The sequence below is a fragment of the Anomalospiza imberbis genome, chromosome 2 (assembly GCF_031753505.1).
Source record: "Anomalospiza imberbis isolate Cuckoo-Finch-1a 21T00152 chromosome 2, ASM3175350v1, whole genome shotgun sequence".
Lineage (NCBI taxonomy): Eukaryota > Metazoa > Chordata > Aves > Passeriformes > Viduidae > Anomalospiza > Anomalospiza imberbis.
In genome coordinates, this window is record NC_089682.1 from 108410947 (window position 1) to 108426980 (window position 16034).

A 16034-nucleotide genomic window follows, 5' to 3' on the forward strand; every position below is an offset into this window, starting at 1 on the left:
CAGAATCCAGCACATTATTCTTGATCATTTTACAGGCCACCTGCTGTGGAAGTTATGATGAAGGATTTCTTAATGATTCTTTGACCATTAACATTGTTTTAAGTCAATATTTCACTTTTATTTCACTGCTGAATAGGTAATTGCACAATTGAAAAACAGCTTTATGGAGTGTCATATAATGTGGTTTTCAAACGCTTGTAATCTTTCAAACGGGAGGATTTGTTATGATAGTTTGGGATTTCTCTGTTTACATAAAGTATTATACAGCAAAAATATCAGAAGTTAAGAGGAATTTGTGGTTTTCCTCTCAGCATTAGCACACATATTTCGAATTGGGAGTAAAAAAATCTATACTCAATTTTCTGATCCTTTAGAAGCTGGTGACATCCTAACTCATTTACATCATCAGTGGTAATAGGGAGAGGGAAGTTTATTTGCCACAAACTGCAGAAAATTGTAGTTTTTATTGAGTTCCTTCTATCTGATTGATTGGTGACAATCAAAATGGCCAGGGCAGAGTTATTTTTTGATTTGCTTTTGTGAGTGTCTGTTTTCTTTCATTACTCGTTTTTGAATAGAATACATAATAGTTTAATTAATGTGTTCCATGAGCACAGCAAGTATGTGTTGACCTAAAATTTTTAGCAGTTGTCTGCTTTCCTCACTGAAAATTTGCAAAGGAACCAGGAGCTTTGGTTGCTATCTTGTCCTCAAGTGTCTTCCTCTCCCACACATGGCATTTGGGGGTAAAAGGGACATAATATATTTCTACACAGACATCATCTCAAGTTGAACAAACAGCAGTAGAACTTGAAAATAAATAACTAAGCAGGCAAATGGTGCTGTTTTTCTTGTTGAGTTGCTTGCGTGTTTTTGTAATTGGTGCTTTGGAGTAAAGCCTTTATGACTTAAAGCCAGGCCATCACTCTTCAGCTGTGTTCCTGTGCTTGTGATGCTTCCCCTTAGAAGGCAATTTGGAGTGGAGAGATTCAGAGCTGCCCTTTTTAGTGTGGAAGGAGTTTCTAACCCCCTTCTCCACCCACCTCCTGTTGTGGCTGCCTCTGCTCTCTCTGTCCCTTTGTGTGTAATGTTCCTGGCAAGGATAAGCAGTGCACAGTTCTCCATGGCCCTGCTCCCCATCCACCTGGCACTCATCTTGCTTTGAAACTTGTGTTTCTTCCTGCAGCCAGTGATCTTTATATGCAAATGAAGTCATTTTATTGGATGATATGTCATTTGCCAAAACTGGGAGAAAAAAGGGAGGGCATGTTGAACCCTAGGAAAGATATCCTGTGTGGATTCTGAATCTAGGGTTGGAAGGGAAGTGCCTTATGTTTTCTTTGGGTCTTTCATGATGGCAAAAATTACACTATTTTTATTTTCAGTGGGATTTTTTTTTTCTGTGAATACAATGTTGGATTTCAGCCCATTATGTAGAATTTTTAAAGTTCTATATTTTTTTCTGTATTTTGACAGTAGCCAGAAGTTTGGGGAGTTTTCTGTGAACTAGTGTGAAATATATGCAGAGTTCAGGTGCTTTCTTTGGGAGGACTTAAAAGTCTTCTCATCTCAGCTGAGGCAGCAACCTTGGCCAAGAACAAAAATAACTTCCCATGCATTGGGACATTTCAGATTAAAAAAATCCCCAAACACCACAAAACAACAGAAAACCCCACAACAAATCTCATTTCCTAGCCTGGTAGAAACTTCTGCATTTCTAAAGTAGTTCATGGGTGTGAGCTACTACGTTTTCATATTCAACAAACTTGGACTGTGATCCTTACTTTTGGACTTAGGAATCCTTATTTACTTAATTGTTCCCAACCCGCAAATCCTATCAAAATGGAGTCTACTACAAGATAATTTCTTTGAATTTGGTTTAATGAAGAAGTAAGATTGTCATGAGCTAATGTAAGTATATGTCCTAGCCAGTGTCAGTTATAGTTACAAAACCACAGTCAAAGCTGATTAGCAAAGCTGAAAAACGTCCCTGTGCAAAGGGATCTAGTAATTCCAGGAGGGAAGTACATCTTGCTGTATACTTGATGCAGTTGTGGACCTTGCCCTCCTGGCCATTGGTGTTGCAGAGAGAGGAATTATGTGGCTGTTTGAAACCCAGGCAAAGCAGTGATGATAGTCGTGCCTTTCAAGAGGCATGCATCCTGTTTGGAGATACACTTGACAAAGCTCAGCAAGACAGGACTGAACAAAAATAATCCCTGCTGGAGAAAAAGACTGTCTTTCCTTTGATGGCTAGCAGCCAGATTCATGAGGTCACTTCCAGTCAAATGCAATATGAAGCAGGGCTGTGCCAGCAAGGCTGTAAGGAATCTCATGACACCAGTGAAGCAGATCTACTAAGCTGAGTTTGTGATGTGGTCCTAGTTCTAATATAAGAAGTATGATATTGCTGTAAACCACTAAATCCTGTTGGTTACACTGCAGTGGAGTATCATGGAGAACCTAACCAGGTGCTGCCTGTATTCCTCCTTACTGGTGCTCTGATACCGGGAAGTGCAATGAAAACATCTCTCAGCTTGCTGCCTGCTACCTGTGCAGGAAATTCCTCTTCCTCTTCTTCAGGAACTCCTGTGTCTGTCACATTTCCTATCAGCCAGTCTAAATGTTTGGTGACATACAGGAATTTCAATATGAGTTGCTGAGGAATGACATCGCACCCAGTGAACCATAGATAATTCCTCAGATTCATTGTTTTGACAATTGTCACTGTATTAAATGTGAAAGGTGACACTTGGCATCGTTAGTACAGAAGCAGGTTATTTAAAATATTTATAATATGTCTTGTGAACTTTTCGGGTAGTGCTGGAGGTCAGCTAAGGTGCTTGGTGAAATTTGAGGTAGGTCTTACTTGGCTTGCATCCAGAAGTAACTAAGGATTAGTATGCATCTGTTTGTGTCTGATATATTTAGCATTTCAGTTTTCCCTTTTCAGGCACATGGCAAGGCACGATTTTTGGAAGCTCCTTGCCTCATTAAGTATTTGAACTTGTGCTTTCTTAAGTTCCAGGTATCTAAAAACCTGATGTTCTAAAATAATTGTTGAAATTCTTAGCCAGTCAGTGTATTATCCTTGGCTTGGACAGGTAATTTCTCCTCCTGTGGCCTCTAGAGGCCTCACAGGTGTCTCCCTGTTGATTCCACAGGAAACCTGAGCACTCTCTTTGGAGAGATGTGGTTCACTGGTCACCTGAATCCTCTGGAGGATGCATGTGGCATAACGTGTTTACAGGTTTTAAGACTCTGAAGGATCCAATAAAAGGTGTAGTAAGCGCTATAATGTACAATAGATTGATGTTATAGCAGAAATTATCCTTAAAAGAGATGTAAAGGTGTTAAAATTTTTATCCCTACAGATTTCTTACAGAAAAATCTAAATAGTGTGGAAGAAAAGCTCTACCAAAATGTGTTTTTGTTTAATGGAGTTTAAATCACACCTTTCTGTCTTCCCTGTAGGACATGTGGTGCCTGGTTGTGGTAATATATGGTGACCACTCATTAGAAAAGTTGTAGCATAGTTGTGGACACCAGTTGTTATGGCAAAGTGGAAGAGATTCGACAAGTTAGAATGAGGAAATTGAAAATGAATACACATTCAAATAAAATAGCTGAAAATTGCATGTTTCACTCTGAACTTCGAAGAATGGAGGCTCAGTTCTCATTCCTTTGCTGCCAGGTGTATGCTTTTTAAGTTGAAAAGATTCAGGTTTCCTGTATTACTTGATAAATGGTGCAGTCACAAAATGCTGCAGGAATAATCCTCCATGTGGGCTGTGATGATACATCATTATTTTTTCAGTATGCTTGAAGGGCTCTGTGGATGAGATACTTAAAAATGTATATTAGTTATAAAATTACTTGTATTACTTGTTTGGCTGAATCTTTTGTCTGTAATTGGCTTTTAGTTAAGGTTTACTGAGAATGAGATTAAAGAAATAATGATTGTATTTTGCCCTTGAAAAGACTGCTCCAGTTATCACTGTTGCTATTCTCCTGCCAACCCATTTTCTCATCTGCTTTTCATCCTGTTTGAGCTAATTCTGCAGCAAGTGCTGGCTGCATTCAAGGGCCTCCTATAACTTTATCAGCATACTCAGTGTGTCAAGGCAAATCTAGAAAGAAAATAAGAGTGTATTTTCTCCTTATATGCTATTTGACAGAAAAATGTATTTAGTATATATTTTTTTCAGGTTTGCTCTCCAACTGTGTCTATAGATTAATGATATTTTATATCCTTCAGGACCATCCTATGAGGCAAGTGCTTCTGGTTAACTTGGGAGAAGCATGAAATCTCTGTTAAAATTTTTTCTTCTGTCTGTTTCTTTTTTAGAATTCCTATTGCTAAATCAAAGAGAAGTAGCTGGGAGCTCTCTGTGCATCTAGGAGATGGAATTTACCCAGTTGCAGTTTCAAAGCATGGCTCATCATTTTCTGTAAGTTCTGCTAATTTTCTAAGAAATTCAGTGCATTGAGTGAACATATATATTATCCTTGAAACCTGCTAAAATTCTCCATCTTTTTGTTGACTAAGGATAGATGTGTGGTGTTTCTTTAGGTAGGCATTGCTGTGAATTACCTAACAAGACTCTGACAGTTAAATAGTGCTAGTGTACTGAGATTTTTCTCAGGGCTCATGCCTGTGGAACATTTTTGTATATAATTGTTTATTAAATTAGTTTCTAAATTATTCTGTTTAGTGTCTTGTTTGGAAGTAGCATCTTATACTTCATTGCAGATATAGGAGAGCAAGAAAATAAATGCAATGTTGACAAAAATTGCATTACCTTAAGCTAGTGTTTAGAAAAACAAATCAAAGATCCAAGCAAATTGAATAAGCAATTGTACTGGAATGGCATTATTCAGCACTCTCTGGTGGAGCTGTATGTGGTCATAGTAAAATGCCAGTGTTTCAGGATGTGCTTATTCACTTCAGATGAATGTGTGAAAACTTTTGTTTTTTACAAATGTTCTGAGGTAATTGCTTAAGCACTTAATGTTGTCAGCATGAAAGGCAGAAAGACAGACCATGACAGTAGAGGAGCAGTAATGCTGGGTTTGGTAATTCAGCCGTTCAGCGGAATAAAGCCAAGACACAAGCTGGTTGAAGTATTAAGAAGATAAATTTATAGGGAGAACTACTTTTTATGTCTGTTAATGGTGACTCCACAACCAAAATGAGACTTCTATTTTTTTTTTAAATAGGCAGTTGACTTGTATAGTGTTTGTTGACTCTTAGGCAAAAGATTTCAAAAGGGCCTTAATAAGGCAAATTTTCTTAAAATGGCAATGACACACCCTACTTGCTGAATTGTTGTTTCAGAAGCAAAGGCCAAGTCTGCATGCAGTTTTTAAAATCTTTATAATACTCCTAACAGGCATCCTGTGAACTTGGATACAGCCCATTCAAATAACAGAACACCTCTGTCAGATACTGTGCATACTTAAACCATATACCTATAAAGATATAGTGCATTAAAAATTGCACCTGAGCTTGGGTATGTAAAAAGCAGGTAACTCTTTTTTAATAGCAGGGTTGAGTAGAGTTAAACTTATTTTTATTGTTATTGGATAAATAGCAGAGGACATGTTATTCTGCATCAGTAATTTTCTTTTTCCTGGTGTTCTTCTGTGACTGTGCTGCAGATAAGAGTATATAGTAAATACAGCACTATCAAAAATCGGAATTGTTATTCAAAACTTTACAATGGAAAACCAACTGCCTTAAAGCTTCAAAGAAGAGAAGTCTAGGAATGAACAATCTTGTTTCTGATCAGGAGGTATAACATACACTCAGGAAAAACTGGGGAAATTCAAAGCTTGCTTTATTAACTTTGCTGTCAGAAACACAAGCCTCACTTTTTGAACTTTTGCATTTAGTTTTTGCTGTTAAGTTGGTGTGACACAGGCTCCTGCCTTTGTGGGTTGTGTCCCCTCATGGCTTGTGGCAAAGATATCTGAATCTGTGGTGCAGTTAGATAGCCCAGTGGGAGGGCCACCTTCACGTTCCCCTTCAGAAGTTTACTCGCGCCGCAAACTGTGCTTTGCACAGCGGCATTGGCATCCTGATTTCGTTTGTTTACCACAGGGACCCTTCCAGCAGTAACTCCTATTTTTCCCCTGTAACTCTGCCGCTCTCACCAGCCCAAAGCTCCCGTGTCGCAGGGAGTGTGAGCAGCAGGCTGCTCCGTGGTTCCCGCTGTTCCAGCGGATCGTTCCTCAGCGTTTTGGGCTACGGGTCATCTGTCGTTTTCTTCGTTTCGCAGGAGATTCTTGTTGAACTGTGCAGTGTTAACTGCTCTTCGCTGCTCTTTATTTTTCAGAATTTTGAGTTTTGAAACCATCTGTTTTTAACTATTTTGTTTGTAACAGAGGTATTTGATGGGGGCTGGCTTTAGGCCACTTCAGCAGCCTTGTTTCCCAAAACTGAAGGATTTAAAGGATAAGTGGTCAAGTGTGAGCGATGCTCTTTGCCTGAAGCGCTGCAAACAAAAATATTAATTTTTGTTATTCCAGTAGAGGTTAAAAACGTCTGTGAATCCTAATTTGATATATTTTCTTTTAAAATAGAAGTAACTTGGTTTTTTTTTCAGAAGCCAGCAACATATACGCTAGTACTTAAATCTATATAAAATCATTGTACTAGAATTTTCAGTACCAGACAGTTGTTTCTGGTGATACCCTATCAACATAGTAAATGCTTTTGCAATTAAAAGATTCCAGTGACCTGACTTGAGAATTAAAATTTAGCAGCTTTGGTCGGACCTGCTTGCTTGTGTACAAAGAACTTGCCAACTAAATTGATGTAAATGTAATTTATTCTTTTTTTTCTTCTATATATTAATTGCTAGGACAATCTTTAAACTAACTGCTTGTCATGTATACCACTTAGTTCTTTAGAGGACAGATGGTCAGATTCTTAGCTTTGATTAGTGTTGTTCTTATGCTTAAAATTTTTTCTCTTGTCAATTGAATTAAAGATCTTACAATGAAGATTACTGCTAAAATAGAATTTGAAGGAAGAATACCTTCCTTTACATGAGACAGTAACAAGCAATGCAAAACAGCAACAAGCAGCCCAGAAGCATCCCATTACCAGACTCTGGAATCTTTTATTTACTTCAATTACAAACAGGAGTCTTTCCCATCTTGCCATTTTCAATTGCTAGTCTGGGTATCAAATGCATTTGTTTATGATGTCATTGATTGAGATTTGATGTTAAAGGTTGGAGTGTGTTCTTCCTTTACAAAACTCGACTGTTCTGCAGGGTATTGAGGGGTGGGAGAGACAAAATCAAATGGGAACCTACATATATTGAGGAAACCTGCTTAGCTGTGTGGTTTCCCTGCAGTATATGAATCTGGCCCTTCAAAACCAGATGTTAGCCACCAAGGATGGTCTAATTCCACGTGATGGTGGCATTGTTTATTCATAGCATGGTTTGAGTTGGAAGGGACCTTAAAGGTCCTTTCATTCTAACCCTCCTTCCAACCTAATTTTAGTTCAATAAAGAATTTGTAACTATATTCTATGCAATTAACTTAATTCTTGAAAATCTTCTTGCCATTACCCATTTTCTGATGATTTGCTGCAGTGTAGGAATACTCTGTCTTAAGAATTCTTTATTGATAATTTGGATGTTTTCTCTGCAAGTAGTTGTTATTCTCCTTTTTCATGTTTGCAAACAGTCCTTCCTGTTAGGGTTCTTCATCTCTGAAGTAAATGCATACCTTCCCAGGCTGCTTAGCCTCATCTTCTCATCAGCTTAGTTGTCAAAGAATTTCCAGATGTTTTCAGTTATAAAGTAGCTTCTTATCATTGAAGTTGTTTATTTTTTATTTTTTTAAGCATAAGGTGTCATAGTTCAGAAGTTACTTTGGGCAAAAAGAAATTCGATATATTTCCAGAGGGACCTGTATAGGTCAAATGCTGAATAAGAGGAATAGAGAAAGCTAAATTCCTTAATTCAGGTTGTTACTGGAATGGGCTACCATTTTCACAAAACACTGGATCACTTCCTAAATCCAAAGTTAAGGACAGATAAATGTAGTACAGATATGAAATCTCTGGAAAAAATTTTTGAAGCTTGTTCAGTCCAGTGGGAAATTAATGTTTTCAATAATTTTTAGGAAAAACCCCAGTGTTTTTCCTCTATCTTTTTCCTGAGAAGTAAAGAATTTATTAGATACCTGTGTGGGTGGAATATCAGCCTGTGTACCTCTTAACATTTCTAAGAGGAAACCTATTGTATAGTACAAAATGCCAGCATAAAAATAAAATCTAGAGCATTGCTGTCATAATTATTTGAGTACATCCTATAAGACCAATATAGAGTAGGTGCATGTTTATGTAAATGCTTTACATTAGTTAGTGAATTCATGTTTATCTAATTATAGTTAAGCTTTGACTTCAAATTCAAATATAATAAACATTTTATTTGGAGAAATTTGGTGTATTCATTTACTCTAAATTTCATGACTGATGGGTGAGTTTATTCGAAAACTAATTCAGGAAGTATTTTCATTTTCATACTTCATTTTCAGGAAGCACGTTCTCTTTTTGGGGGAGGAAAAATTACTGCCCAAAAATCAAACAGAAGTATGCAAACCATCAAGTGGAACAAGGAATAGTATAATGGAAAATAAGAGCAATGATACAGAAAGTTGCTGTAAGCAAACTTAGTTCACATTTAATTCCTTAAACACAAATATATGGAGTGGGATAGTAATTCAGTGCATATTAAGTTCTGTCTTTCCAGTAGTCCATGTAGAAGAATAACATTGCCCATCTATCACAATGAAATTATTAACCTTGCTATAAGAGAATCAATAAAATGCCAGAATTATTATTACTAGTATTTCACATTTCTGATATGCTTCAGGCACATAATGACTAATTAGTAGCATGAAAGAAATATGAGTGCTGTATTAATAGGGATGAAAAGCAAATACCTGTAGGAATTAAACAATAAGAGGGGCAGCCAGTTGTAGTACAAATTAACATATATCCCTAGAAGCGGTAGATGAAGACTTTCTGCTTAGACTAGTTCTAAGTATATATTGTTGCATGTTATATATCTGAAATAAACTGTATTGTTGTTCCCATGTCCAATATTAGTTTGAATGAAAAGCAAGTGCATGTCTAAAGGCACTAGTAGGTGGGGCAAGATCTGTTAGATAATCCTTACAGCTGTAAGCAGAGAACTTTCCCTGCCTTTTTCCACATGGTTTGCATTTTACTTGCAGCATAGCAAAGCTCTTCATTGCAGTACATGTACAGTTGTGCAAACAAAACTCTGTTACAGAGTTCTATGGGTTGTATATGTATAAAAACTGTTATTGTAAAGGATGTGTACCTAATTTCAATCTCTTATGAAACTCAATGAAATGCTCAAACCTGGAACATTTTCTGTTTGTAAGACCTGTGTAGTGTGTATAATGTCACTTCAATGCAGTATGCATAATCTAGTGCTGTGGTGAGAGCAAAACCCCCAATTTCCACGCAAAGCACTGGCTAGAGTAGTCATGCTCCTGTTTATTGATGGACTCCGGCTTTACAGATCCTGCATTCCTTTTTCTGTAGTGACAGATTTACTCTAAGGGTAGAGCTTGCCCCATCCTATCCTGGTGGGCTAGAGACAGGTGCTTCTGGGAGGAAAGCACTCTGCACTTGAATCTTTCAATCTGAGGAGAGCACTGATCTCTGAGTTTTGACTCTGGGGCAACTGCCTTAATTGCTACATTTCTTTGACTGCTGACATCGTGGGTTTTTAATGAAAGTGGCCTTGGCCTCAGTATCTTCTTGTGAACTCAGTGTTTCTGGTATGCATTTCCACTCTGCCTCATTAATTGTCTCAGAAAGTTTAAGTGCTGGGATCCTTTACATGAAATAGAGGTAAATATTGAGTATACTCATATAATATTTGTATGTACTTAGGTGTGCTTTTGTACTAAGCCAGAGGAGAAGCAGAGTGTGTCTGGATTGTACAGTTTTTTAAAAATACCATGCCAGTTTAGCACTAAGTATGCGATCGTACATATTTGCTTTGTAAAGAGGGATTTTTGGCGTGGATTTGTATGTCTCAAATTAGTTTGTTCACACAGTATTCCATAAGTATATAGAGAAAATACATACAGGGTTGGGAATTAAAATTACTTGACTAATGCAATCACGGTGTGGCTTTAAATAGGCTCTTCCCTCTGTGTCACATCAGTGTAATAGCTTAGTTATAGTAGTTTTTGAAGATTTGTAGTTGTGCTAAAAACTCACAGTAACATGGTCTGGCACTGGTATGTAGCCTACAAAGAAAATGCAATGAAAAGTCTGAAATGTTAAAATGCAAAATGTTTTAAAAGCAGGCATGGTCAATTTGGATGTATATTTTCCTTGTCTTAGAATATGACTTTACTGATTTAAAATATATTCCTTAGTAGGCAGAGGAGGAATTAGGTTTTTACAATGATTAAATTACCTATTGAAGAGTTTTACCCACACAGGTGGCTTCATAGCTTGAATTCCTGTGGTATGAAAATAGAGACTATGTTCTTTCATGGGTAATGATCCAGTGGCTCCAGGAATTCCAGTGAACAGTAAACTGAAATATAAATTGAAGCTCTGTAACAATACAGAGCCATAACATACCATTTTCCTTCTTCAGAAAGTCATGTTTCTGGCATACAGCATTTAATGTGTCCTGTCATCCTTTAGTCTTCCTGTGGTCTTTTGGTGTAAGACTGGAAACACCTTGAGGAGTGGGTGTTGCTTCAATTTATTGTTGTGCCATGCGCACTTGACATCCCGCAGTACAATATTCATGTAATGATTTTCTAATTTCTAAAAGCAGTGCTTACAGGAACATTACTTGGATGCTTTTCTTAACACTGATTTCTCATCCAACAAAACTGGAAAGAAAATACCCAACCAACTCCTTCCTGCACCCAACAGAAACGCCTCCAACATCCTAGCTCCTCTTCCCAAATTTTGTAGAATGAATAGATTAAAAAATGTTGTGAGCTCCTCCTGCTGGTTCAGCAGAAGCAATAGTTGCATTTAAGAGAGTGCTAATATAGTGTTAAGAGCCTGGCTTATTACCACAAAAGCCATAGTTAACTCTGCGGCTCCTGGATGCTGCTTCAGCTTTAATTCCATTCTCTGAGCAAATTTTAGCACATTTAATATTCAGTATAAGACTCTTTTTTTGGGATCTCTTGATGCTTTGGCATAAGGAGGAACTATAAAGTTGTTGCTGTTTTGAGTTCCTTTCTTAGCTCTAAATGTTTTTGCTGCTTTCCACCCCCCCCTTTAATTTTTAAATAAGCCAGACTATTAAAATTACTTAAATGTAGCTTTTATGGCTTATGAAAAATAGTGCTCCTGTCGTGGGTAGATGTGCGTCAGCTGTGACTAAATGTTTTGATGTAGTCTTCTCAAAAGGTAGACTAGAAGAGCTTTCCTTTGAAATATGTGAAGCAGTTTTAGACACAGCTTCTCAGATGGATCTAATTAGTCTTTCATACAGACTGGATGTCCGTTTGTTGCAGCTCAATTCTCATTTCATTCACCCATAACTAGAAACACCTCGCTTCAAACGTGTTTCTTCAAAGAAAGAAGGGTTTAGGGTTCCGTGTTTTACTGCTTTTTGATGTTCGTTTCCCTTTAACTGAGAAGACCTTATGTTTATACAACTGTTATTATTAAGAAAACATAGCTTTGTTCATGAGAGTTCATTCGGTATCCATGTTGGCTTTTGGTGGCAGTCAGAGATCTGTGGAATAGATCTTGCTTTACAAGACTAGTGGGACAGCTGTATGGCAGGCTATTAAGCTTGTTGTAACAAAGATTTGAATGCAAGCAGGATATTCTAATAAGACCATGGAACCTGGTTTGTGGGAAGATGAAAATGAAGATTAGAGTGCAAATGATTGGGCCCATCGATGGATAGCAGTCCTGTTTGTTATTTATACACAGTATAATGTCACCCAAGAGACACTGTGCTCTGTTCCCCATTTAGGATATGTTTACATGGCACACTTTAGTGCAGCACAAAGGAGCCTGTGCCGACTAACCTAGTTTGGGCAGTGCTGCATTAATGATGCTGTACTGCTCCTAGTTGGAATAACTTGTTAAGAGCTGGCAGCTCTGTACAACAGTGCATTGTGCCACTGCAATATAATTAAAACTGTAGTGGGAAGTGTCTGATCAGTGTTAAATAAACAGCGCGATACTTGGATACAGCTGTGGTTGATGTTTAAGGAAAATGAGTGGAAGGAAGGCAAAATGGGAGATGCTCTGCCCATGTCTATGCTCCACTGGCTGCTTTGTGGTCATGATGTCATTTAGTCTGAGTGGAGTTTGCAGGAACAGGCTGGTGGGTGCTGGCTTTACATCTTTGCTTTCCAGAAGTGTAGCTGAGCTGGTTTTGCCACTGGACATTGCTATTCACCTCTAATCTTCCCTGTGAAAGGAGGGGCAGTCCAGCCTCAGATGGGTGGCACCTAGAACAGTTGAGAAGAGGTGGAGTGGGCTGCAAGCAGACTCACATTGGTGGAACTGGCTGGTCTGCAGGGCTGTTACTTGGATCCCTGTTACTTGTGCATATCAGTAACTCCATCACACTTTTGTGTTTGCTGGGAACCACTTACTGTAATACCTCTTCCTGCCCTGTGCCTCACCCAGTCATTTCCTCCATTTGCCTCTCACCATGTCACCCTCCTTTTTTTTTTCAGTCTTCCGTCCATGGAGGCTTCACATTCCCCATTTGTCCTGCCAGAAAGCAGGACTGGGTCTGCTATTCACTCACAGGTTGGCCAGTCCAGCTGTTGGGTGACCACCAAATTGCCCTTGTCTGTCCAAGAGCTGAATGGAAGCACTCATTTTGTCCAACGTGCAGCTTTTCATTTTCATAAAACTTAAAGGGATTTTAATATGTCTGGTTAATACTGACCAGTCAGTGGGTTCAGAAGTTGAGTGTTAGCAGGGATGTTTGAGGAGGGACATGCAAATAAACAGTGCATTTTGTTAGCCTCTTTTTCCTTTTAAAAGGATCAGGCTAAAGGTAGTGGTACTGAAAGGGTTAACAGAGAAAACAAAGCTGTTTGGAATGCAGGAGGAGGAAAATTATTTTAAATTATTAACAACGACTTGCATCTCTGTCTGTGGCTTATCAAGAATAGAAAAAGGAATCAGATTTAAGTAGCCATAATCTATTGCCAATATTTGCTGTTCCGGAGAAAATCTATGTATCTCAAGGACATACAAGAAATTTAAATCAATTAGAAACCAAAATAGACCTATAGCTCCATAATTCTAGAATTGTTTCAGGTCACGCTGTGTGCGCCAGTGTGGTGGATTGACCTTGGTCGAACACCAGATATTCACCAAGCTGCCCTATCACTTCCCCAGGACAGGGCAGAGAGAATAACATGGAAAACAACTCATAGGTTGAGATAAGGCAGTTAGGTAAAAAAAGAGAAAAGTTGCACACATGCAAACGAAGGAAAAGACAAAAGTGTTTTTCTCTGCTTTCCATCAGCAAGTGTTATATGGCTACTACCTGGGAAGAATCCATTCCTAACAGGTGATCGTGCATTTAAAAGCTGTACCTTCTGCCTGTTAACATGTTTTCCTTACTGCTACTAATGTGTCATTTTTCAAGTCCTGCCTCTTTTGAGTTTCTTTGTTCTGGTTTCATTCTTCTGATTAGTCCTAGTTTCCATTCCTCAGTTGTCTTGACTGGTTCATGCTCATTGTCTGGCTAGTCTGAGTCTCCCCTTTGGACTTCCACATCAATTAGCAATTATTCTTGGTCTCTTCTACAGAACCCTCTCCTACGTAGCTGTGCCCTGCTCCACAGGCCTACAGGCTTTCATCCATGTATTGGTCCTTACTTTCCAGGGTCTCAGTGTTGGTTTTGCTTATCCCATTCCATACAGTCTGTTTGGTAGTTCTGTTTCTAATATCACTCTCTCACTCTTTAGGTAGTTCTCTCTTTACCCTCATGCTGTACTTCTATCTCCTTCTTCCTGAACAATCCTGCAGTGCATACTTCCCTTGCTTCCATTCTCTGAGATAGGTTTCATGTGTTTCTGTTACCACTTCCATTTCTTTCCTCCATTTTTAGTCCTCTTGCTCAGTGAGTTTCTCCCTGCCTCCTTGCTTGTTGCTCCAAATTTTCCTCTCCATCTTTTCTGTGCCTCCCTCCCAGACACATCTAATCTTTGTCCCAGCCTGCTTTCTCCAGTTATGGGGCCCCCAGTGTCCAGTTTTGTTGTGTGTGGGTTGTTTATGCTGCTGCTTCTTCCTTTGCTGCTCAGCCCTAGCAGGTGACAGTCTTGTTAGTTTTATGCTTGACCTGGTATTCTACAATCCAAACTCACAGTTTCAGTGGGAACCTGTGTTCCTCCCCAGGCTAGTATATGTTAAATTAAAAGAAGAATCTTTTAGATCTGTGGCTGTGAAGTGTGGTGACCTACAGATATAGATAGGATTTGCCTTTTGAAATGCATAGAACTTGCCCAAAATTATGCAGGTTGTAGGAGAATGGTAGAGGTGCATTCTAATAGTTTCACTTTCCAGGCAGATTTTCAAGCCTCCATTCTAAATCATAAAGATATTTCAGCCTTGCATAGAAAAGTCAATAAAATTTAGTAATTTGGCCAAAAATGTGCTCTTGTTCTGTGTCAGAAATAGCTGCATATTTCTCTCTGAAATTTCTCCTCTCTGAAATCACTCCTGAATGACTGTTCAGTCTAAATAGAATCCATCTAAGTTATAAGAAACTGAAAATGCAGTGTGATAATGGACAACTTTGGTACTAAAGCTCTTCCCTTCCCCCTCATTCTATAGCTGTATCCCAGCCCCACGTCTTTTGGCGGGCTCTTCCTCTGCTTCTCCCATGCTCCTGTCTTCATTCCAACCTTGCCTTTCTGTTGTGGCTGCCCTCTTGTTTCCACCACCTAACCTCTATCAGCTGTTTCCTTTATTGCTGTAATCGCTGTGTATTTTCACACAGTGACCTCTTTGTCACTGTTGGAGCAGCCCAGCTGTTTGATGGCAACAGACGAGTTTGTATGCATAGCTTATCCTGTTTTAATTTAATATTTTCTCCTAGCTGATAGAGGAGGAGGGAAACAACCATACACCCTTTATATTAAGCCAAACTGGCATCTTGATTTTGATGATGGTGAGATTAGCATACTGTTAATTTATAACAAATATAATTTTTAATAACTTAGCTTCTTTTGTAGTAGTTTTATCAACTAAACAGTCAAAGGAAAGCTGCATTGGTGGCAAATCATCGTAATAAAAACACAGAATGGTTTGGGTGTGAAAGGGCCTTTAAAGATCTCGTTACACACAGACTCACCTGTGCCACAGGCAAGGACATCTTCCACTAGATCAGGTTGCTCAAAGCCCCATCCAGCCTGGCTTTGAGCATTTAATATGCAATAAGCAAGAATGAAGACTGATTTTGTTGTCTAAAGTTAAACAGCAATACATGAAGAGAAGGGTAGAGATAGAAAGATAGATAGTATATCCAAATCTCAGAAAACTGGAAACCTGAGCTTCCTTTGTTTAACAGTTAAACAGACAAGAGCAAATCCAGCCAGAATAAGATAGCAGCAACTTTCAAGATAAGAAAGAAATAGATCCTCTCCTTTACACAGCTAATGGATTTTTCCTCTCCTTGGCAAAGGAAAACTTGCAGAAATAGATGAGTTAATAGGAGCAGAAGGGAAAGGGCCAAGGGATGGTCATTGTCAGTCACAATCAATCAATCAGTCTGCGCAGCCAAAGTCTGTGGTGAGATCAAGTTGTACTGGCTCCTTATGTGGCCTACATCTGCAATCCAAGGTGTAGCATTGGTGATGGAGAATTGCTCAGGCTCGCTGTGCAGACTACGAATCTTCATTACTTCTTTTATTGCAATTTATATAATAAATGCCAATTCAAGAGACGTGGTTTTGCTTTGTTAAAAATGTGCTTGAAAAAAATGAAGTGCCGTATGTCTGTAAGGATG

At 38.6% G+C, this 16034-nt stretch overlaps 1 protein-coding gene across 10 annotated transcripts in view; it reads left to right on the forward strand.

Moving 5' to 3' along the window:
- PCCA (propionyl-CoA carboxylase subunit alpha) overlaps window positions 1–16034 on the forward strand; it is a 270129-nt gene that overhangs the window by 160618 nt on the left and 93477 nt on the right. For all 10 annotated transcript variants that reach the window (XM_068182524.1, XM_068182532.1, XM_068182527.1 and 7 more), the window contains one exon: window positions 4349–4451. In XM_068182524.1, the coding sequence (XP_068038625.1) occupies window positions 4349–4451 (103 nt within the window). The remainder of the gene's footprint in view (window positions 1–4348; window positions 4452–16034) is intronic.